This window comes from Halichondria panicea, chromosome 15, assembly GCF_963675165.1.
Source record: "Halichondria panicea chromosome 15, odHalPani1.1, whole genome shotgun sequence".
Classification (NCBI taxonomy): domain Eukaryota; kingdom Metazoa; phylum Porifera; class Demospongiae; order Suberitida; family Halichondriidae; genus Halichondria; species Halichondria panicea.
This window is the reverse complement of record NC_087391.1, coordinates 1,235,952-1,258,833: the sequence shown is the minus strand read 5'-3', so window position 1 is coordinate 1,258,833 and position 22,882 is coordinate 1,235,952. Positions and strand designations below refer to the sequence as shown.

The window sequence follows — 22,882 nt, the reverse complement described above, 5'->3', positions numbered from 1 at the left end:
TGATCTAATGCCTGAGCGTAACTTTAGTTCCGTTGGTCTAATAGCGTTGATTTTTTGAAAGTTTAGAGTTTTGTTCCTGCCACATTAATATTCGTTTACACTACTATGATATTATCCTATGGATACTGAAGATTATCACGAGTCTGTGCCAGTAACTGCACGAGTGCCTGAGTGACAGTTACTAGGCACGGACGAGTGATAATCATCAGTATCCATGGGATAATGCATTTATTGCGGGTTGAATCTGTGCATGCGCGACCTGCGGTTGCTTTGTCAACCAGAAGGATGCGTAGCAACAAAATTGAGTTTCTCCTAGTTGAAGACGAGTTTAAGAGAAAGAAAATGGCTCAAAGACAAAGAAATAAGACTTTAGTTCAAGTTGTTGTTTTTTCATTTGTTCAAGAAAGAAAGCAAAGAGAAAAGAGCCATGCTTGACGGTACTAAGACTCAAAGTGACGGTAGAAACACGGTAGCTGCTCTCCAACAAGATGGCTAAGCTTCCATGGGTCCATGGGCGTGGTTCAAGAAAAGATTGCAACTCCAATAAGAGACGTCGAATGGTAAACGCTTGGACAAGCTCTTGAGTATCTATAGGAGTCGACACGTTGCTCAACTAACTCTTAACGGCTGCAAAATCTGGCATAGTCTTGTTCTTTTTGCAGTCTGCATCGTGGATTAAATTGTTGCTAGGGGGAGGTCCTTTTATAGTGCTGCGGTCACGTGGTATAAGTCAGATATGCCACACCTACTTGGAGGATATGCACCCCATATATCCTCCACTACCATGATTTCATACGCCTCGGAGTAACCATAGTAGCAGAGGATATATGGGTGCATTCTTTCTCTTAGGTGTGGTATACATCCTATACTTGTGCTGTAGCCTTTCAGATGTCATCATCATGTTGTGTTAATTAATGTACACGTTTATGACATTGTGACGGATTGATCTGTAACTCACGATGTAATCCCGCTCTCTTGTTCACGCTTTTTGGTACCCCTGGCCCATCCTACACATTACAAATGTTTTTGTGGGAAAATTAATGATACAATCTGTTCTATTTGTTCAGGTGAACCCGGGGCACCCTCCTCTTCGAAAGCAGACAAATCTCGGCCGTACGTGATGAGAACACTGGCTCCCCCCAGTGGGTGGAGTCAACAGGGGCCACAAAGGTCAACTGAGAAGGTAGAGCGTCCTTTTTGGTGGGAGGTGCTCTGTCTGTTGAAGTTCCACGCTGTTGAGCTGGTGGGAGAAGTGATGGTGACACTGGGGGACAAGAACCTCAAGGTGTGTACCAGCTGCCTGGTTTGTGAGTACCGTATAGCAGGTATATTTCGAGGGTATAAATGTTTGTGGTTTTCACGGATTGAGTCTGTACCGCGAACATTTATATCTTATTGAATAGTAGGGGTTTTCAGTATTATTGACCACACCTATCGACAATAAGAGGAATGAAAAAAGGAATCAAGAGACAAGGACGCCGGTATAGCCCAGATTGTTTTGTACTGGTGGTATCCCCTGACCATGGCCTGCACAGCAAACCTTCTGCTAGAGGTGGAGGACATAGTGCCTCACCGATTCATACAGGCTAGGGCTGGATTCGAGGCTAACGGTGTGGAGGTACAGCTGCATGTTGATGTGCGCATGCGCCAAAAGGCTGGAACTCAGACCACGTAATTAAAATCCGTGAAATCCTTTGTAGAGGTCCATCCGCGAAAATTTATACCCTCGAAATATACCCGCTATACGGTAGTTAGCCTCGTCCCCAGCAGATTTTTTAATAGAACGGAAATTTTGTGGCCTAGTATTCCACTAGAGAAAAAACAGCCTGGGAACGAGGTTACAGCTATATTAGAACACTCGGAGCAACTACCTATTCCTCAATACTAGAAGCATGTGTACACGTTTTAAGCACTTTAAGTACTGCACTATGGTCTTCCTTGTTTTGATTTCCGTACAGTAACCTACAGTACGTTTCGTGTACGTGTGTGTATTCATTTGTGTGCATGTACTACTTTAGAAGTGTCCTACAATTAACTCGTTTTTTTCACAGAGATTTGAAGATCTGATCAACTACTCTCCAGACTATGGTCAAGTTGCCAAGGTTTTAGAACTACTGGAGTCCACTCACCCGCACCTCTCACATGAGCCCCTCACAATCAGAGAGAAAACTCAGTTTCGTGAAATCTACACGAACGAGACCGACAAGATACCAGCAGCCACCGGAGAAATTAATCTCGACGAAGAGTTAGAAGGAAACTTCCGAAAAGAAGCACCTTTTCCAGATCCCTATCACGAAGAAGAACACGGTCATGTCCCGGCATATATTGAACTAGAAAATCATCCGTTGGGTGGTTTGATGACTCTTCGTGGTCGAAGGGAATTCCCCGACGCTATAATGCAGCTGCGATTTCTTGAGCACTCACAGGACGGAACGATGAAGAAACTGCTCTCTACGAAAGTGACAATCGAGAAGGTTTTGGCAAAGGCTCCTAAAAATTGCCAAATTGCTCTGCAAAGTATAAAGGTCGTCAAGAGTGCGTGTGACATGTTACAAAGTGACGGCGAAAGACAGGAAATGTGTGTGAATGGTATTCTCTCGTTTGTCCTCAAACTGATGCTAATCTCACCAAGATCATTCTCACTTCAAATGACTGGTATCGAGTGTATCTTCAAGCTCGTTGGTGGTTATGGCGTTGCCCTAGAGTACGTACACCTGGATAAATCCCTGAAAGAGGCTGTCCCGCAGATTGTCTCGTCTGGCACCCGGAGTGTGATAGTCACGATGCTTGTCAGTCTATCGGCCGTGTCTGATGAGCCCGGCCTCAAGGCATTTGTGACAGGGATGAAATGCGTTGTGGACTACTTCCACACACACATGCCCCGGACTCAGTTAAGGTGGGTGTGTCTATAGTGACACCTTCAGGGTTAATTGAGAGTGTGATATTTGGATGAGCTTGTTTAATTGCATGTACTGTACCTTTTGTGAGTATTTTGGCCTAAGAATTAACCCTCTACTCACCCACCCACCCGCAGGACGTCCCTATCCACTGTGTGTGGAGGGTTAATCACTCTCACGCTGGTCCTAGGAGAAAAGGACGTGGTTGCACGGTTCCAAGAGTGGGGCGTGCCAGAGCTGCTCAAGGCAGTGTTTACTGATCTCCCGTCATTTCCCGGGAAAAGGGACCTTGTGGCTAAGATCAGCAGCTCCCTACCAGGCTCAGAGATTAGGTCACTATTGGAGAGCAGCAAAGACCAGGGTAAGGAAAGGAAGGCAGTCTGTTAAACCAGAGATAGAGTAATAGAGGGATTGGCAACGGGAGTAACTCACGTGATCATTTCACATTGATTTCATATTGACTTCCTCTCAACCATCCTTGATGCGCATTATTTCCCGGCACAACGCCCGCGAAACGAAGTAATATTACTTTTAGTTAGTTATTAGTCTCATGAGACTTTAGAATTGCGTATAGTAAGGCTACACGTGTCCTGTGCTTTATTTAAAGTGAAGTCCAAGTGTGGAAGAATTGATTGTGGTGCTCTAGAGCTTGAAAACTAGTTATTATTGGTCTGTGCCCCCTTTTAAGAAGCACTGCCGTAGCCAAATGATGTTTTGCCTACAGATCCTGCTTATTTGTGTCTATGTTGACGAACTGGCCTGCATACATTTCCTTGGTTAAATCTCTTTTGTATGTTTTTTACCAAAAATGCTAAAATGGAGGCTGTAAAAGACGAGAAAGTGTTATATTAGTTTGTGCCCCTTTTAAGAAGCACTGCTGTAAGCCTATGATGTTTTACCTGCATATCTTGTTTTGTTGTGTCTCTGTTGATCAACTAGGCTGCATAAATTCGTGATTTTGATTTTCTTGAGCATGTTTTTTTACTTTTAGCTATAAATGGAGGCTACAAAAGATGAAAAAAAGTCGATGACGTAGCGCATCAAGGATAGTCACATTTTTTCGACCGTTGCCAATCCCTTTCCTTACTTTATCTCTGGTTAAACTGTACATGTGCTATAACAGTTGCAATGCCTGCCTGCAATTGTATGTACTGTACCCTGATGTAAATTGATCTCTCATGCTGGAAATTATATGTGTGATTCACAATAATTTATTATGTGTTTGTTTATACAGTGAGTACTGTACCTCATTTACATACAATGTACGTATATACTGACAATCATTCTCCCCCCACCCACTTTATAGACGATGAGGTCACTACGACAACCAGGGAGGTCATCTCGGTGGTCAAGACACTACGTCACGTGGGGGACATTAAGGGGAAAAACCCTCTCGTTAAGTTGATTTGCCTCTTCAACAGCAACACCCCGTTCTGTAAGGCCAAGTACTTTGACCTCACTCCTGTGTTTGTGTCGCTGTTCCTTCGTCACCATGGAGTCTACTACCTCTGTCAAGCACTCGAAGTCAACACTAATGACCAGTTTGTCGAGCATGCCCTCTCGTAAGTGGGTGTGTCCTGTATAGGGTACCTACAGTAGGCGATAGTCCGTGGGATAGGATATTACTAACATACATGAATCGCAGCCCTGAATTTATAGAAAGTTTATTGATTCTACTCTTGAATTATTGGTGGGATACAATGCAGCTTAACTGTGAGATCAGAAACTTAGTGCATGTGCGTAGTTACAGACTATGTTTCTCTGCAGGATTATCTGCTCCCTGATGGAGTTCAGTGAGGATGCAGCTGCTGAGGTGGTGCTGCAGGGTGGCCTCAGGGCAATCGTCAACATCCTCTCCAGCTACTCCTCTGACAGACAGGTGTGTAAGAGCTGTTCTTTCTGTAGCTAGCCACTCATCCATGACAGCTGGTTGTGATTTCTGTGCACAATTGAGCGTTTCAAACTGGACCCTCGTATAACTAACCCAAAGAAACTAAAGACCTATAATGAACTGAACTCTACCTATTGTTCAAAGGACCCATTTTGTTGGTGCTTAATTTAATCGAATGTGTGCTGAAGTCCCTTTCAATCACTCACGCTGTCCTCCCCTTCACACCACACGCATACACAGAAACACACTGTGTGCCTGAGGGCGCTGGAGAGGCTGTCCAAGGACCCTGACCACCTGGCTGTCATGGCAGCAGAGAATATTATCACTCCCCTCAAGAACGCAAAGCTCTTGTTCCAGGACGATACTGTGAGTGGAGATTAAACTAAAGCTCTCTTATACAACTGTCAAGTATATTGTAGTGCTGTATCATGACATGGGTGCCAATGCCTTCTAGGGGTGGCTAGACCTCCAAAAGTGCCTTTTCTTTTAGCTTGGGTTGTTTATATTAGGCCTTCTCTGCTGTATTGCTCGTAAGCTGTCCTTACCGTAGTACCTTTGTACATGTACCCATCGTAAAACGCAAAAATTTTTTACTAATTTATTTGTGTCACTCACCCCCCCCCCCCAGGTGGGAGAGACGATATCACGGTTGACTGACTTATGCGAGAGTGAGGAATCATCACGAGCTGCTCTCCATCAGAAGATCTTACGGATCATATTCTCAGGAGTCCTGCAGCTGTTCCTGGCCGCTATCGAGGACGCCAGACGAGAGGCAGAGCCTGTCAACCTCCCCCGGTTCTCGGCATTTATCAAATATCTCTCAGCTGGATCAGGTAACGTCCTATTGTTTGTGACAAATCACTCATTGTACTTATTGGTCCTTTTGCATTATCACATTATGCATAGTTACAAAGAGCTGAATTGTACGATGATCGTGCAGTTATTGTCTGTGCTTTTATTTATGATCACATGACAATTACTTGAATGTCACGTGACAGGTGGTGCGGTGAGTGCCCTCCAAGAACAGTGGTGGGAGGCACTGGAGGTGAGTAGCAACTCCCAACACAAGGAGAATCTAGTGGACGATAACCCAAGCACCTCCTGGGAGAGTACTGGTCGGTCAGGGACGCACTGGATACGCTTCCACATGAAGCAGGGGCTCATCATCAAGTAGGTCATGTGTGTTTAGTATCAAGTGTGCGTGTGCGTGCGTGTGCGTGCGCGTGCGCGCTTGATAGTATGAAGGGGTCACTGTTGGAGAGGAAGGGGTGGTATGGCTTGTTCGATAGCACAGTTTTCACTTACTCTATATGGAGAGTACACGTACCCCATACCTACAGTAGAGGCATGCTAAATTGGTCCACTATGACCATACAGAGGAAATTCTACATTGGCACATGTAGTTTTTATGAAAAGCAACGTTTAATTGCTTGCCTTGACTTTGCAGGAAGATGTACATGGGGGTGACTTCTGAGTCCCCTAACTTCATGCCTCAGAGGGTGTCAGTTCACGGCGGGCCCACGGCCGACAATGCCCAGGAGATCAGCAACGTGAGTGCCGAGGGCTGTTAGTACTTAGGGCTGGGGTGTGTGTGATGTGACCCTTCCTCTAATCAGAACTGGCTTATCTCCATTACTGGTGTACATGTGTAAACTGGTGATATCCAGAGACATAGTGTTTCAAACTACATGTGTTACTGCAATTATTTCCACTTGACCTACATGTACATGCATACAATGTGCATGTCCAGTATACCTCCATTGATATGTACAGTAGGTATAGACTGAGTGATTATCTGATGCCTCTCTCTCCCCCAGGTTTACATTCCTGCCACCTTCAATGGTAGCTACGAGATAGTGACCAATGCCAAGAAGTTCTACGCTGTGGTTATCGTTCGTATCAAGAGGTGCCAGTTGGGCGGAGTCGACTGTCGTATCCATGGCATCAAGTGTCAGGCCACCACCACCTCTCTATGGCCACTGTTTGGAGACATCTTCTCAGCTCGCAGCAAGCTCTTCTATCAGATACAACTGCAGACATGGCTGCGCTCCAACCTTGGTCCTCTGGAGCTGTTCGATAAGTACGTCTAGTTAGTAATACAAATGGTTCCTACTGATACATATATTGTACATGTACACGTGCATATGTGTGGAGTTCTCAATGTTAAAGTATTCTGTAGTGCTGTTAAATATAGTGTCAATGAGGTTGCTGACAGTGAAGAGTTGTATTGTAGGTGGATTGTGTGGAGGTTGTAGTGCTTGTGTAGTCTCTTAGCACTGACTGTGTGTAAAGTAAAAAAAAGTACAAACATGTACATGGAAGTGGTTTTCTAGTACGACGTACATACAAGTATAAGTACTGTAGCGTTGTAAAATAGCGTAGTTGGCCTTATATAGAGTGTTGATTGTGCACCCCAAATTCGCCTCATAAAAAAGTGTTCTGTTGGTCTTTTTCCCACCTTATTTCTTGTACATAACATTCTGATCACCCCCCCTCCCCCCCCCCTCAGACTGAGCGCTGTCATCCTGTACGAGCAGATGTTTGGAGATAGCTTCCTTCACACCGCTCAGTCGCGTCAGTGTATAGGTCAGGCCTGCCGCAGTGCACTGGTCACTCCTCTCATAGAGACCCTCACTAAACCAAGTGAGTATACCCACCCACTGCACACACATTTAACACTGTCACTTGCTCTCTTAAAGGTGTGACTGTCGTGTACTGTGTGTGTGCATGCTTATGTAAGATACATGTGTAATGACTTGAGTTTGGAAGGTCTAATTTCAGTGATAGGAGGCAGCTGAAAGTATAGGTCTTAACTAATGCTTTAAGTATGCTTACAATTACATGCAAAGGTGAACAGACGCCGTGGTAACTGCTCTTGCACACGTACACACACGCAAACACACGCATACACACACACACCCGCGCATACACACACACACACACGCACGCACACACGCACAGACTCTGGTGGGCCTGATCTAGGTGAATTGATCCACGACTACATGGCCCAGATGCAGGCCCCACTGGCCTCTCAATGGAGGGCACTGGCCGCCAGTTTGTATGGGGGGCGGTCTCTGGATAAGGGCAGGGTCTCGGACATGGACATCCTCTCCCAGGACTCATCAGTCGACCCTCTCAAGTTACAAAAGGCTCAGAAGAGACTAGTGAAAGTACGTCTGACTAGCAAATACAACGTAGCTAAGTTTGGGCAAAATAGAAATTATGTGCCCCTGTATACATGTACCTGTATGCATGTATGTACTAGCCATGTTACCTTAGTATTACTGAATGTGAGATCTAAACTTAGTATCGAATGCACTATATACACATTTGTCTTATATAGTTACAGCACTGGTCTAGATTGAGTGCAGTGGATTGATGTTAGCAGGAGTGCATGATGTTGGTGTTAGGAATAGTTAATTTAAGCAGAGTGCCGTAGATAAACATTATGTGCATGTATAAGGTACAGCTGTTCTTGTTTTTATGACTCTACTGTCCTACACAGATGTCTCAGATTCGGCGTATCTGTCGTCTACTAGTGGAATGGGACGATACCTCCTCCAAGAAACCACCTCCCCCCCCGGTAGAAGAGGATGACCCTCCGCCCAAACCCCAGCGTGGATTCTATATGGGAGGAGCCAGGTATTACAACAATTAATTATCTTGAGTTTAGTTCTTTGAACATACGTAATGTGAGCAAGCTTGCGTGTGTTGTTTGTCAGCAAGCACTTGTGGCGCAATTGGTTAGCGCGTTCGGCTGTTAACCGAAAGGTTGCTGGTTCAAGCCCAGCCAGGTGCGATTATTTTCTTCAGAAATTGGGTGGAATAACTTGGCTTTTACCGTGAACTGTTTTTCATTTACTCTCTTACCTTATGTATCCCGCTCATAAAACTTTTGCCCCCACCAAAGTACTGTATTGTCAAATCTTTCTCTCCCCCCTAGGTATGGTATTGATGAGATTGCTGAGGCAGCAGATAAGGCTCGTGAGGAAAGGGAGGAAGAGGAACGGAGGGTAGTCATCGGATCAGGCACCATCGCCCTCGCCAAGTGCTGGGGGAGCATTGTTGAAAGACAGGTGTCACTGGTGAGCTAACTGCTGACTGCATGGGAATGTTGATTATAATTATACCGTAGAAACTGAATTATTAGCGCTTACTCGATTATAAGCGTATCTTTATTTTAAGCCCATGCTCAACTGCAGGCTTTTTATACTCGAATTGAAGCGCTTTTCCAATTATGCGAAGGTTATTAGTGAAATTTTAGAATTGATTCAGCTAATTTTGTTTATCTATGAGCTAGTTAGCTTGTACAGTGCATGATAGCTATATACCGTATAGCGCGAAATGTTCGAGGGGCTTAATTTTCGCGGATTTCGTGGGTAGCAATCCTACACGAAAATTAAGTCCACGAAAATTGAAATACCTGCTAAAACGTGCAAAGATTTAAAGGCGTGGCTTCCGGTAAACAGTCATTCCGCGAACATTGTGCAACGAAAATACTTTTAGAGGCCAATCTACGAAATATAAGTGCCTCGAAAATTTCGCGCTATACGGTAGCTGGTGATATCCATCTGTAAGGGCATGCTGTTACCTTGTCTGATCATGCTGAGAGAATGTGAGACATGGATGATTATTCCAAGTTCCTGGTGAATATGAATGTTTTTATAATATGAATTTAAATGATGTAAATGAACTGTAAAATGAACTGTAACATAATAGTATGATATAGATCCAGTTAGGGTTGCCTGCTTGCCTTGCTTGCTCGCCAGCTCTCATCACACAGACGTCCGGTTGCTGGGTGGGGCTCAAAATGACTGCATTATAGGCGCATTCTCGAATATAAGCGTATAGAGCTCTGCTATTGACCCTAAAAGCGCATGCGCTAATAATCCAGTTTCTATAGTCTCAAATTTTTTTGCTGTTTTTAGGTCAAGCCTTAAAAATTATAGAACTTTGCGAAGTTTTGGGATTCATTGTTTTATTTTTGGATTAGAATCTACGAAATGTGTATTTTGAGCAATCTGCGAAATCTTTCTCAGCGTATATGGTAGTATAGTGCAGCTGCTCATGCTTAGAGGCTGGTTGTAGAAGCAGTGTTAATTGAATAATGATCGGTCTACTATACACAGGGCTGCATCCAGAATTTTGGATCGGGGGGGGGGGGGCGAATTGGGCAATTTAAAAATGTAGGAGGGGAGAAGTCATCAGAATTATAGCAAGTACAGCCAGATCCTAGGGGGGGGACGAATTACCCCCCTCGCCCCCCCCCTCAATGCAGCCCTGGTACATCTACTGCACATGATAGTATTATTTGTACTTTTAGCCGTACACAACACCACTTCAAGGGTGGGACATACATGTATACAGCTGAACGTGTATTCAGCTGTACGTGTATTCAGCTGTACTTGACTGCAGGTTCTGAAAATGTTCAGTCTGGAGTCTCCTTATCAAGTGGCTGCCGAGCTACTGAATGTGTATGATCAACTCAAGCAGGCCATGTTGGAGCTGTTCGGAGGCCACTCTCAGTTTGTTCTCTCTCTGAAGGAGGGCTTTTCCCGGGCCTTCCAGGGGCTAGATGAGGTCACAGGGGTCAGGGTGAGTGGGCTGGAGTACTGTTTGTTCTTAGACGTACGGATCCTAAAGCATTTTATTTGTAGCTAAAACCCCTAAAGGCAACTGCATGAACTCACCTCTTTTCACCGTTGAAATTGTAGTCACTTTTATATTGTTGAACTCAAAGTTACAAACAGGCACACCACGGACATTATGTACACTTGTATCCTATCCTACAGCTTTGTGAGCTGCTTTGTCTGTGTGTGGACTCACTGCTGGACGTGGCCGGTAAGGACTCGGCCAGACTACACCACATGGGGGAGAGTCAAAGAGAAAAGATGCTGCTCCATTTTGCCGAGCCCATCCAGTTCCTGCACGGCCTAGACCTAGCTCACATCTTTGAGCACTACTACATGTGAGCCCAGTCATGTACATGTACAGTATCTATACATCTCAGTTTGCTCTTTGGGTAGTGTACTCCATATAGTAGAGCATTGTAATATCATGAACGTTAACGCACTATGTTAATGTATATTTTATTGCATGGTTTCCATCAAACACTCTTCTATACAGTACCTAAATACCTGTACCTTCATAGGGTTAGAGTTAGACACCACCACCCACCACCCATCACACACCACACCCCTCACAGACAGCAGCTGTCTTCCCGTGTCATCCGGGGGCGTTCTATCTCCATCCTTCTTGAGAAGAGACTGGCTGCCACATTTGCTCACTGCTTCCCTCGTAAGAGCCCTCTGGCCATGTTGGAGGACCTGGACTCGAGCCAGACTCTCATGGACAGGTTCTGTGACAGTGAGCTGTTGGAGAGCCTCGACCAACTCATGTTACAAGCCAGCCAGCACACTGCTGTGAGTGTACAGATACATGACTGTACATGTACCGTACTGTACCGAGATTACGCCCACGTCCAAAATTACGCCCACCCCCACTTTTGAGTGAAAGTTCCTATAGGCTAATTTGCCACGAGAATATGCCCACCAGGAAGTGATGCATTTGTCAGTGAGCAGTTTTCAACAAAAGGTTTAGCAGTTTCTTGTGTAAGCTAGCTGGTTATATAGCTCTGAATATAGCTAGATATTATAGCTTGATTAGCCTGCGTAGTAAAAGTTGTTCACCGAGTGTTGCTACTCTACTTAGTAGTTAGCTCTGCACTAGAACGCTAGCTATTGGTAGCTGCAAGAGTGAGGAGAGAGCTGCAAGGCTCTACTGATGCAACCATTAATTTTATAGACTTGAACTTTTGGCATCGATTGTTTTTAACACAATCATGGTCCATCATTACCGAGTTTGCATGAAGCAATGCAAAAATTAATGTTCATCATGATAATTATAATGTGATCTACTATACCTTTATGTTATGTAGCTTTGGCACCTCCACCGAGGCATCAGCACCCGCGGTGCTTTCATACACATTAGTACTATATTCCCTGCCAGAGTTTCAATGATAAGCTCTCTTATACACATTTATTGCTTCAAACATGCATAATTATGTAGACTGTAGTACCGGTCTGCTGGTCTATAAGCCGCAAGAGAAAGGAAACATGTTCACAGGACTTGAGGCTTTCTTATCATAAAACATGTGACTGTATTAATAATTTTGAAACATGTGCTTTTGAGTTGCCAAAGAACTCAGTGAATAGAATATCTGTTAGCAGCAATGCAGAGTGTTAGCCTAGTTGAAGCTCTATTAATGGTGCTAGTAGTGAGCGACCTTTAGCCTCCGCTGACAATCCGACATGTATTGGTGACAGAGAGTACCATAGCTTAGAGTCATCCCTTCTCAAATGGCCACAAAATTTGGTGAATTTGAGTGAAGCTTTCTTTCCAACTAATCGCCAACAAAGTATTTCAGTTCAAGTTGCTTACCATTTCAATGGCTCCAATGAGCCGGTGAAGTATCGATGGCTGTACTCTCCCATCAACCTGCTGATTCGAAGCGAGCTCCTCCATTACTTGGCTCTCACCATGTACCCGGTGGAGTTACGCTATGCTAATGTCACTCTCGATCCTATCTGCAACTTCCACTCAGAAAATTTTGACCTTGATAAAATTTGTCTTCCAAGCAATCTCACTGTAGGTCACCATCTACTCAATAATCTGACAGCAAATGTAAGTATCATATTTGGTTATTCATTAATCTATACCCCCATATAATTATTTCATTTACAGCTTTTATCGTATGCAAAGCATCGTAATGCTGTGACAACAAATGGCTTTGACTCGAGTACTGAGAATGGTTACTCTGTGTATGTGTTTGGCACTGATCCCGGTGATTACTGCATATTTGATGAAGTAGGTCTCTTTCGAAATTTAAGAATCCTTCTGTGGGTTTCTTTTGGAGCACTTGAAGTATCCATTACTTTTGCAGTACCATTGATAATGATTAGCCTTTACCGTGAGTTAAAAAAAAAGATGAATGATGACGAGTCACGCTTGAGGTATTACGTTTGGGCAGTGATTGTGGTAATTTTACTGTTGATTGTACCGATATGTGCATGCAATGGTTTGGCTATAAAAACATCCAATGGTTTTTACCTTAAAGATGTAAAAGTGGAAATCAACTTTGTATATGGTTTTCTTGTTTTATTCATTCTGGATTGTGGATGGGCACTTTTAGCTATGTTTATATTTGCAAGAATTGAGAATAAACAGGAGGGGAACAAAGCTTTTTGTCTTGATTGCTACTATATCAATTGCCTTTGTAAATATAAGGATTATTACTACCTTGAAAATAAAAATGAGGATGACACTAGGGTCCATTATAATACAAAACTGACGGAAGGTAAATTCAATTCAATAATTGCAAAATGTGTGCTCAAGAATGGATGCCACGCTCTTTCAATAGTAGTCATCACTTTTTTTGCTCAGCTTGCTCTCTTCAATTCGGTTTTTATATCGTTTGCAGTTATAGCTGCACCAGTTGAATCTGGCTCTCTGTTGCTTTTGTACCTCTCAAGCCTCTTTGCTCTAATTTCGGTCTTAGCTACTGGTCTAAAGATGGTACACAAGGTGGAATCCCTCGCAGGATTTATTTTTGCATTAGTTACGCTTATATTCCTTTTGATTGGTGTTGCTGGTGGTGTTGGAGTATTCGTTAGTTTCGTCTACAAGTACACTTTACTGATTCAAGAATATAGAAACAGCCGTGGAGTAATTGCCTTTCTAGGACCTATTGTTCCATCAGTTCTGGCGACTACTGTGGGAGGAATTTTTACAACAATTATTTCTTGTATCAAGGTCAAAACTGCTGATTCATTAGGAGGTCAGCCAACAACACCACAGGAAATTGTGTCACAGGGCTCAGAAAACACACCGCAGGAAATTGTGTCACAGGGCTCAGAAAACACACCGCAGGAAATTGTGTTGCAGGGCTCAGAAAACACACCACCGGAAGATATGGTACAGCGCTCAGGACACACACCACAAGAAGATGTGATACAGCGCTCAGGACACACACCAAATTCTAGCAGTGCTAATTCTTTAGCTGTACAAGCAGAAATGCATGTGTAAACAAAATTATAGTGTTGACTTGTTATTAGCCATGGAGCTGTATTAGGTGAGCTTTGTTTAAGAAGTGTTGGTACAGTAGCTAGACATAATTATCTATTAATTTTCTATTATATAATATAGAGATGTTGTTGAGAGATTGTTGACTTGAATAGGTTGTTCAAAATCTGAAGTTCTTGGGGTGTACATGCAGAAGGTGATGAGGACAGTTCACTTTGTGTTAGGTTTGCTTGTTGGTAATTAAACTAATTGGTCTAGGCAGAGGCTGTGACTGAGACATGTGGTACTGCATGAGCACACTGGAGCAGTCCTGTCTCAAAGGGGGTGGTGGTCTCCCAAGGCTTTATGTTGTGTAGCTTTGGCACCTCCACCGAGGCATCAGCACCTGCGGTGCTTTCATTTCTTAATGAGTGGGCGTAATTTCGAGGCAAACGCCTGGGTGGGCTTAATTTCGAGACAAAACTGCTGGCCCACCATCCCACCTATAGCTGCTTTGTAGCATGCAATTAGGGTGGGCGTAATTTCGGTGGAGTACGGTATATACTGTGCATGTAGCGTATTATACTACAAGCCAGCCAGCACTGCTGTGAGTACCGTATTACTAGAATATTTTGCTGGTGAAAAACCTTTGTGAATGAGCCAAATCAGCAGAAAAGTTGACCCTTTGCGATCAACTATTGCGTTCTGGCAAGGATCGTGTGTAATAATTTAGGTTTCGCTGATGTTATTGTTACAAATTGATCAACCCTCGCAAAATTCGCAAATGTTTGATGCTCGCAAAACATTCTAGTAATACGGTATACAGATACATGTACATGTTCATGTATGTACTGTGCATGTAGCGTGTCTGTTGTGCTCCTCATTTAATATTCACACTATGAGAGACCTTTGTACATGTAAGCATCAGTCAAGCAGGTTCAACTCAATATTCCGTAAAAGCAGGATATTAATAATAATTATGGGTGGTCAATTCACACACTACATAACAAGAGTTTATTGATGGCTTTTATATTGCCCCTGCAGTTGCCCCCGGAGATCATCCAGCTCTCTCAGAAGTGCTCCCTGTATCGAGAGAGGGTGTTCCAAGTGTACACTCTCAACCCATGCTTCTGGCCTGTGAGACCACGCCCACTTCCTATCTCCCATCTCCCGTCCACTCTTGCTCAGTTTTGTGAGGACTTCACAAAATTCTTCTCTTCAGGTTTGCATCAATAATTAAGTTGTACTGTATCAGATTCAAGAACTCTCTCCACTGTAGTGCTCCTACATAATATATGATTGTCTATGAAACTTCATAACCTGCTAGTTCCCTGTTAGTCATGTACTCTCACTCCCCGCATGCAGTCCACGAGTGTGGTCTCCAGCATCATGAGAGGCCTCGACGACTCCAGTTCACACTCCAAGGTTGGGCAGTGGTGGTGTACGGAGGGATCAAACTGGTCCTGTCCACCGTGCAGATGTGTGTTCTCATGCAGTTCATAGCCAGTAACGTGAGTACCACATGTAAATAACGTCTTATATTGTAGTTTGGTACATGTAAACGTTTCCATGTGTGCTCTTTAACCAGAATATATCAAGATAGTTGCACCCAGCTCCCCTAACTTACATATCGTACTTACTTGATTAAACGCCCTCCTTGAATAAACGCCCAGGGTAAAAGCTCTGTCTTTGTCAATAAACGCCCATCTTAAATAATCGCCCATATATGGGGCGTGGCACTGTGGGTGGAGCTGAAATAGCACATGGAACCCAGTTGCAAGCATGGCAGCATAGAATAATAATACTTTTTATGCTGCATCGATGGCAGAGAGAGATACCGACACAGAGGGTACTCCTATGACTTAAATTTAAGCTGAGAAATAGATTCAAGCTGAGACAGCAGCCCAAGAAGAGCACAATAACTGCTGCTGTGCAAGAGTTTTGGAGTAGACATAACAATAAATGCCCTCCTGGATTAAACGCCCCCTCTAAAGACTTCGATCTGAAATAAACGCCCGGGCGTTTAATCAAGTAAATACAGTACCTACATGTATCTTAACCCCCCAGACCCTCAGACCCACACTGTGCCCTTGCTGAAAGAAGCCACCAAGCTCCCTTAACTTACATGCCTACATGTATCTAACCCCCCAGACCCTCAGACCCACACTGTATCCTCTCTGCAAGAAGCCACCAAGCTCCCCTAACTTACATGCCTACATGTATCTAACCCCCCAGACCCTCAGACCCACACTGTATCCTCTCTGCAAGAAGCCACCAAGCTCCCCTAACTTACATACCTACATGCACCTAACCCCCCCCCTCCCCCTCCCCCCAGACCCACACTGTGCCCTCCCTGCAAGAAGCCACCCAGCTCCCCTAACTTACATACCTACATGTATCTAACCCCCAGACCCACACTGTACCCTCGCTGCAAGAGGCCACCCAGCTCCCCTAACTTACATACCTACATGTATCTAACCCCCCAGACCCACACTGTACCCTCGCTGCAAGAAGCCACCAAGCTCCCCTAACTTACATGCCTACATGTATCTAACCCCCCCTCCCCCCAGACCCACACTGTACCCTCGCTGCAAGAGGCCACCCAGCTCCCCTAACTTACATACCTACATGTACCTAACTCCCCCCCCTCCCCCCTCCCCCCAGACCCACACTGTGCCCTCCCTGCAAGAAGCCACCCAGCTCCCCTACCCTGATATCTGTGAGGCTCTACTCAGTCTCACCTCAGAGCGACAGGCTGTCCTAATCATCACCACCGCCAGCACTAACCAAGCCGAAACCACACCCACTGTCACACCCAGCGCTGACGATGAGTTGCTGTCGGCGATACAGAGCACTCCGTTCAAAGTGAGCACTGTGTTCAAGGTCAACGAAGGGTTCAGCAAGGATGTCCACAACAAGCACAAGTCCAACAGGTACGTCTGAACACATAATGGCGTGCAGCTGTTAGCCCTTAATGTTGTACTCTGAGTGGGTTATGTCATCATCTATTTAACTGATTTTTATGTAGCACAATAGGCCACACTAGCTTTATTTGACTGCACGTACATGTACATGTACAGTACAAATGTATACATGTAGAGTGCAGTACATGCACACTTTTTCTGGATCATGCGTAGTGATGCAAACAAAACTGTATAAAGTGGTAATTTCGATTTTGTGCTGTAAGGTAGTATTGTTACAATAATTATACAGTGTATATAGGTGTACTAGAGCGGCTCTGCAGTAGCTGTGTGCATGTGTTTATTGATTGAGATACCAATTTCCCTCTCTATGCTTAGAGTGCGTATATATGATGTGCGTCTGGTAACTCGTGGTCAATGCCCCACCCCCTCTCGTACGGATCGTGCCGTCGACCTGGCTCACGTGTTTGAGCGGCGGAGGGCGGTCATGGACTCGGCCATCGTGAGGATCCTCAAGAAGGAGAAGCAGATGAGTGTCGACAACATTGCTCACAAGGTAGCCTCGAGATTAGAACACCCTCGAAACAACAACTAAAGTGTTCCAGCTTAGAACAGCATTTATACATTATTGCGGTGTATTAATTTTTTGATAAAAACTCTTAGCTGCAACAATCGTGTATAATATTATGGAACACGTACGTACATATACAGTGTCATGTTCTATTATTATTATCATTTGCTGCTCGTAATCATGTATATTTGTGCAGGTGATCAAAGGGTGCTCTGCTGGCAGATTCGATCGAGGGGCATCATTTGGGAGGTTCGACTCTGACTATCGTGACATCTGCTCGCGAGTGGATCACCTGATTGTTAGTGGGTACATTAAACGAGACATGGCCAATCGCCAGATGCTAGTCTATCTCCCAGACCCCAGTACTGCACAAGATGAGGCCAAGTCACAAAAACCTGAGGACGTACCGACAGACAAACTCAAAGATACGAAATCAACAAGGGTGACTGTTGAGCCAAGCGTATCCACGACAAAAGCTGCAGCTGTTCCAACCAGCACTACCTCTAAACCGTCCAAGAAAAGGACTGGTAGTGGAAGGCAGCCGCAGAGCAAGGCAAAGAGAAAGCAAATCTCTCACACTCGACTCTATGCTAATGAGTTCTACGAGCAGCACGAAGCACCGTTGCTGGGCATGCTCCCGACGTTGCGGTCACTGAAACCTGCCGAGGTGCAGTCTAAGATCAACTCATTGCTGAACAGTCTTTCTCAGGTCTTGAAACTGAGTGTTGAGAAGCTGGAGCATCTCTTGCATGATTTCCAGTGGAACACGGACAAACTGATGCAGCAATATCTCAACGACTCGACGGCCATCTTGGAAGGGGCGGGGTTATCTGGCCATGCCCTCGGCTCTCCTCCCCCTCGGCGAAAGATGATCATATGTCCCGTGTGTACACTGAGTGTGAGCTCACATGACCTTATCTGGCTGTGGTGTAACCACGGCTGTTGTCAGGTGACCAGAATGCGCTTACTTTATATGTACATCCTATGTTATGATTGTAAAGGTGGTTCTTGTGTTAGAGAAGTATTAGTTCATTCTGTCATACCTTTTCCTTTGTGGCCTTCTTAGTTTCAATAATACATTTTACATATAACCCCACACACACACACACACACACACACACACACACACACACACACACACACACACACACACACATCTAGTGCTTATTAATTGTGAGTTTAGATTCTGAATTTTTATGGCGTTTCATATCCTTACTCCTCCCCTACTCTTCCCCCTTCCCCCACACACTCACACACGATCAGACATGCTGGCAGAACCACCTGCTGACTCAGATTGATCTGAACAGAGCCCTTCGCTGTTCGTGCCCGGTGTTTGACTGTCCTGCCAGACCCACCAGGAGCTTCTTTGTCAAGGTGTTTGGGGAAGACACTGATCCAATGAACAAGGTGAGCAATAGGCCGTCGGCTACTTGTGAGGTAGACTTTGGCTGAAACACACTGGCACAATGTTACAGAAGTAACTGTACAATGTATTACTCACAGTACTTTAGGTCACCAGGAGTGTATTTTTGTTTTTGTACAGTTCGATATAATAATAATAATTATATAGTCTGTAATCTCTCATTATTTGGTGTAAGTAGCCACCTTCACTTCATTACACATGTACATTACACAATTGTCAGTCATCCATTGTTTAGATTGTCCCCTTTACCCTCTCCCCCCTCACCTCCAGTTTGGCAAAACGGTGGTCCAGTCGTACGTGGAGCGTAGCAGCTGGTTGACGTGGTGTCGTAACCCTCAGGGCTGCACTCAGGTCCTATGCAGGGGGGACGGTATGGACACGGGAGCGTGTCATGTCTGCAAGTGGACCTCGTGCTTCTCATGTACCTTCATTGAGGTGAGGACTATGATCACTCTATCCCTCTATTAGCATGAGTGAAAACAAGAGTAGATAAGAGTAAGAGTGTTCAACTGCTGTAGTAATCGTGGAACCGCATTTGCCTTGACATGCGTCATCACTGTCGTCACTATTCGAGTGCTGTTAAGTAAACTGTGGTCTGTGGTTTGTAGCACTGAACTGCGCAATCACAGCATGTGCGGTTTCTGGGAAGTGTTGCTAACATAACAAATTAGTACTGATTACTATCAAGTGATGACGCAGGAGCAGTAAATTGCTATTACTAGCAGTTCAACACTCTTACTCTTATCTACTCTTGATGAAAACTAATTATTAAGTTTACCAAGTGTTTGCTTTGCTTTTCGGTGATCATGCAGTAGCCATCAAATTTAAGAGCCATACTGTAGCTCGAAGTTTACTGATATCATGTATTCAAAAGTCACCAGGACCACATTATTTGCTTTCCCTTATCGTCCTAAGATTTTTTATATAAGCTGACATGACTACAATTGCCCTCCCTCTCTCCTGCAGTCCCACCAGCCTGCTACGTGTGAGAACATACAAAAATGGGTGGAGATTGGTGGTTTCTACGTGGGCATGGACGAGGACTCTAAGTCCAAACAGTTGGCCAATATCATCGCCAAAATGTGCCCCAGCTGCTCAGCTCACATTGAGAAGAACGAGGGCTGTCTGCAGTAAGTTTGAGTGCATCGTAGTACAGTATATGCACGATGTAATGGGTAGAGTTTAGAGGGAGAAATTACCTTTTAATTTTGTCTTAAAATCTGTTTCTTGTACAAGCTTCAGTCCTATATTCTTTGTGGGCTTTCGTCTCTGTGTGCAGCTACATGTATTACGCAATGTTATGTGTGTGTAATTATTGTTATCTGTGCTGTAGCATGAAGTGCAAGTGTGGACACGACTTCTGCTGGAAATGTATGAAGCCTTGGAAAGCTACCCACACAGACTACTTCAACTGCTCTGCCAAGGTACGTGTACAGGCAGCAAAATTCCATGAATATGTCTTCTTATTTGTGCAAAGAGTTGTGTGCATGGTGTACAAATAACATGTACCTTATACACGTAGTTAGCTAGTCATTCCTTGTATGCACTCACACTATTTGCATTGTATCTTATCCCTTCCCAGTTGAGTAAGTCAGCCAAGGACCACAAGAAGTTTCAGGACTTCAACGACCTTTGTACCTCGCATCATCGCTCCAAGTGCTTTGCGGAGAAGCTGTGTGTGATAGTGAAGGGGATGAGTGCCAGTGTCCCCATCAAGACCCTCAGCTTCATCAGTGACGCCTGTGAACTACTCGTACAGTGTCACAAGGTAACGGGTTTGTAGTGCGATGATTTGAGTACAACTAAACTATCTGCTCATTTTCGGACCTGTGCAGCGTATTTTAATTAATGTGAATTAGGTGAAATGCCCAGTTCTTGTTTAGAGTGCCCTTTATTTTGGGTACAGAAAACCTCATAAATGCAATAATGATACTAGTACTGAGCTTAATTTATAATTTGTTGTCACAGATGTTGCTGTACACGTGTGTGGCTGAGTTCTTCAGTAAGATGGACACGTCTGGCTACCTGGGCTTCCTCTCTGAGAGCCTCGAGGGAGATACCAACGTCCTCCAAGCCTTTCTCGGTAAGTCCCTCTATGCCCTCGGCCTCGGCTTCTGTCATTGTAGGAATGATACTAGTATAGTTAATAATATGCACATTTCACCTGTTCTACATTGTACAATAGTAGCTACTGTCAGTGCCGTCTATGCATCTAAATAAATGGCTATTGAGGGTTATATGTAGCTGGGGTGTTGGTATAGGTATTGTATTCTTCTTGTAACTCTGCAATGCATGACAGTTGTGTTTCCGTTTCCTTCAGAGAATACTCTTCTATCGACCATCACTGACGTGGCTAGGACGCTCAACACACTCTCAGAGAGAAGGCTTCAAGATGGCTACCGACTAGTCAGCAAAATCGAGAACACTAGGGACAAGCTGTTGGTTGGAGCACAGCAGGTGAGCTCCAGTCGTAGGGTGTGACCGGTATCATATGGGTGGTTTTAGGGACTACATTAGCGCAGAAATCTTGCTGCAGCAATCACATGACAAAAATAACGAGCCACGAGCCCCTCCAACTTCCTTCACCTTTCAATTATGAAAATGTACATGTACTGACTCACCCACCACACACACACACACACACACACACACACACACACACACACACACACAGCAATTCAAGCTGGGAGAGATCACAGAGCTGGGCATTAGCGATGAGGAGGAGGAAGAGGAGAGGTGGGTACAATGAACTGGTACTGTAACAGCTTCTATCTATACACACTGTACTCATGTATCACACTATATTCTGTATACACTATACACACTACTGTGCAGTAGTCGTCTCAGTGTCCGATGTGCTCTAAAGTAGCTTAACTGCGTCTATATTGTCTCCTTTTATGGTTACACCCCCTGACCTCCCACAAAGTGTACGGTGTACGTGTGTACATGTACCTCTACCAATGATTATAATAATTTATTCGTTGACACGCTGTACCCTAGCATATTTTTCTGCCATTCAGTATCGTGCACGGAGACGAGAGGTCCAGCTATCTGTACGATGACAGTTACGATGATGAAGATGATTTCGATGATGATGATGACATGTACGACTATAGTGACTACGAAGATTCTTATCATGATGCATTCGAAACCTGGGACCATGGAATTGACTATGACGACATGTTTCCATTTTCCAGATATTAATTAGGACATTTCTAAAACTTTTTTCTTGCTCATGCATTGTATTTTGGAACACTTGATTTTGTGATTGTTGTCTAATTGTGGATTTAAACAAAGCTACATGGGAGAGTCCTACGGTAGCTCCCTTGCTTCCATATGTATTGGACTGTGTCAGAGCATAGATTGAAGAGTTCTTCAATCTATGGTCAGAGACAGTACGACGTGCAGCTCAAGCAATTAATCTACGATTAAACCATAGATGATACAGACTAACGTCAGTACTGTATCATCTATGATTAAACTCAGCAATAATTACAGACCACAGTATATAAGACTATACCTGCATGGTGCTGTACATGATCATTTTGTAATTGGTATACAAATATACGTACAATAAACTGTTTTGTATTATATCGTGGAAATCTTTTTCACCTCCAACAATTAAAACTTTGTCAATTTCATTCCGCATGCATGCATAGAAAAACTAGGAGCAAAATTATGGTGGCCCTGAAGGTCACTCTAATACTTGGTGTTTTGGCCAGGAGTGCACTCCTGGTATGGCCTATGGCGACTTATGCAGTAATCTCAGTTAAGTTACCCACAAAGTGCCTGGAGAATAGATTAGCCTATAGATATATTATTATTGTCAGGAGTGCTGCATGCAATGACACTCCTGCATGATATTGTAGATCTATCTAGCCGGCCATAGGCGCAAATTTAATCGAGGTCATAATTATACACTCTACTTCGATCGGTTTCCAATTATAATTATGCTTGAACTAGAAATAGGGTAGCCTCCTTCGCAGCCTCTCCTTTTTCTGTTCTTCAAAATACCGAAAAAACCTCACCCATGCAAGTGGTTTATATAACTCTGTTGTCTGTCATCAAATAAATTGTACAAGAACTTAATTTGCGTAAGAAATATCAACTAAAATCAAC

At 44.1% G+C, this 22,882-nt stretch overlaps 1 protein-coding gene and 1 non-coding gene across 3 annotated transcripts in view; both read left to right on the top strand.

The window, feature by feature from the left end:
* The window catches only part of LOC135348755 (cullin-9-like), a 29,296-nt gene extending 7,237 nt beyond the window's left edge, over positions 1-22,059 (top strand). Inside the window, exons 5-35 of one of the 2 annotated variants that reach the window (XM_064547068.1) lie at positions 1,068-1,285; positions 2,052-2,896; positions 3,035-3,258; positions 4,204-4,459; positions 4,665-4,776; positions 5,029-5,154; positions 5,417-5,621; positions 5,787-5,958; positions 6,236-6,338; positions 6,606-6,868; positions 7,298-7,431; positions 7,750-7,958; positions 8,294-8,430; positions 8,732-8,873; positions 10,204-10,383; positions 10,581-10,756; positions 10,994-11,210; positions 14,893-15,070; positions 15,214-15,359; positions 16,513-16,781; positions 17,148-17,325; positions 17,537-18,289; positions 18,604-18,747; positions 19,034-19,198; positions 19,730-19,893; positions 20,097-20,187; positions 20,346-20,531; positions 20,732-20,846; positions 21,084-21,220; positions 21,438-21,499; positions 21,784-22,059. In XM_064547068.1, coding sequence (XP_064403138.1) covers positions 1,068-1,285; positions 2,052-2,896; positions 3,035-3,258; positions 4,204-4,459; positions 4,665-4,776; positions 5,029-5,154; positions 5,417-5,621; positions 5,787-5,958; positions 6,236-6,338; positions 6,606-6,868; positions 7,298-7,431; positions 7,750-7,958; positions 8,294-8,430; positions 8,732-8,873; positions 10,204-10,383; positions 10,581-10,756; positions 10,994-11,210; positions 14,893-15,070; positions 15,214-15,359; positions 16,513-16,781; positions 17,148-17,325; positions 17,537-18,289; positions 18,604-18,747; positions 19,034-19,198; positions 19,730-19,893; positions 20,097-20,187; positions 20,346-20,531; positions 20,732-20,846; positions 21,084-21,220; positions 21,438-21,499; positions 21,784-21,967 — 6,491 coding nt within the window. In that variant the 3' untranslated portion in view covers positions 21,968-22,059. Of the gene's footprint in view, positions 1-1,067; positions 1,286-1,352; positions 1,619-2,051; positions 2,897-3,034; positions 3,259-4,203; positions 4,460-4,664; positions 4,777-5,028; positions 5,155-5,416; positions 5,622-5,786; positions 5,959-6,235; positions 6,339-6,605; positions 6,869-7,297; positions 7,432-7,749; positions 7,959-8,293; positions 8,431-8,731; positions 8,874-10,203; positions 10,384-10,580; positions 10,757-10,993; positions 11,211-14,892; positions 15,071-15,213; positions 15,360-16,512; positions 16,782-17,147; positions 17,326-17,536; positions 18,290-18,603; positions 18,748-19,033; positions 19,199-19,729; positions 19,894-20,096; positions 20,188-20,345; positions 20,532-20,731; positions 20,847-21,083; positions 21,221-21,437; positions 21,500-21,783 lie in introns of those variants that run through there. The other variant, XM_064547069.1, reaches the window with a different exon arrangement.
* Positions 8,514-8,587, top strand: Trnan-guu (transfer RNA asparagine (anticodon GUU)). Its single transcript has one exon. It is a non-coding gene; the product is annotated as a tRNA-Asn (tRNA).
* Positions 22,060-22,882: the final 823 nt, after the last annotated feature.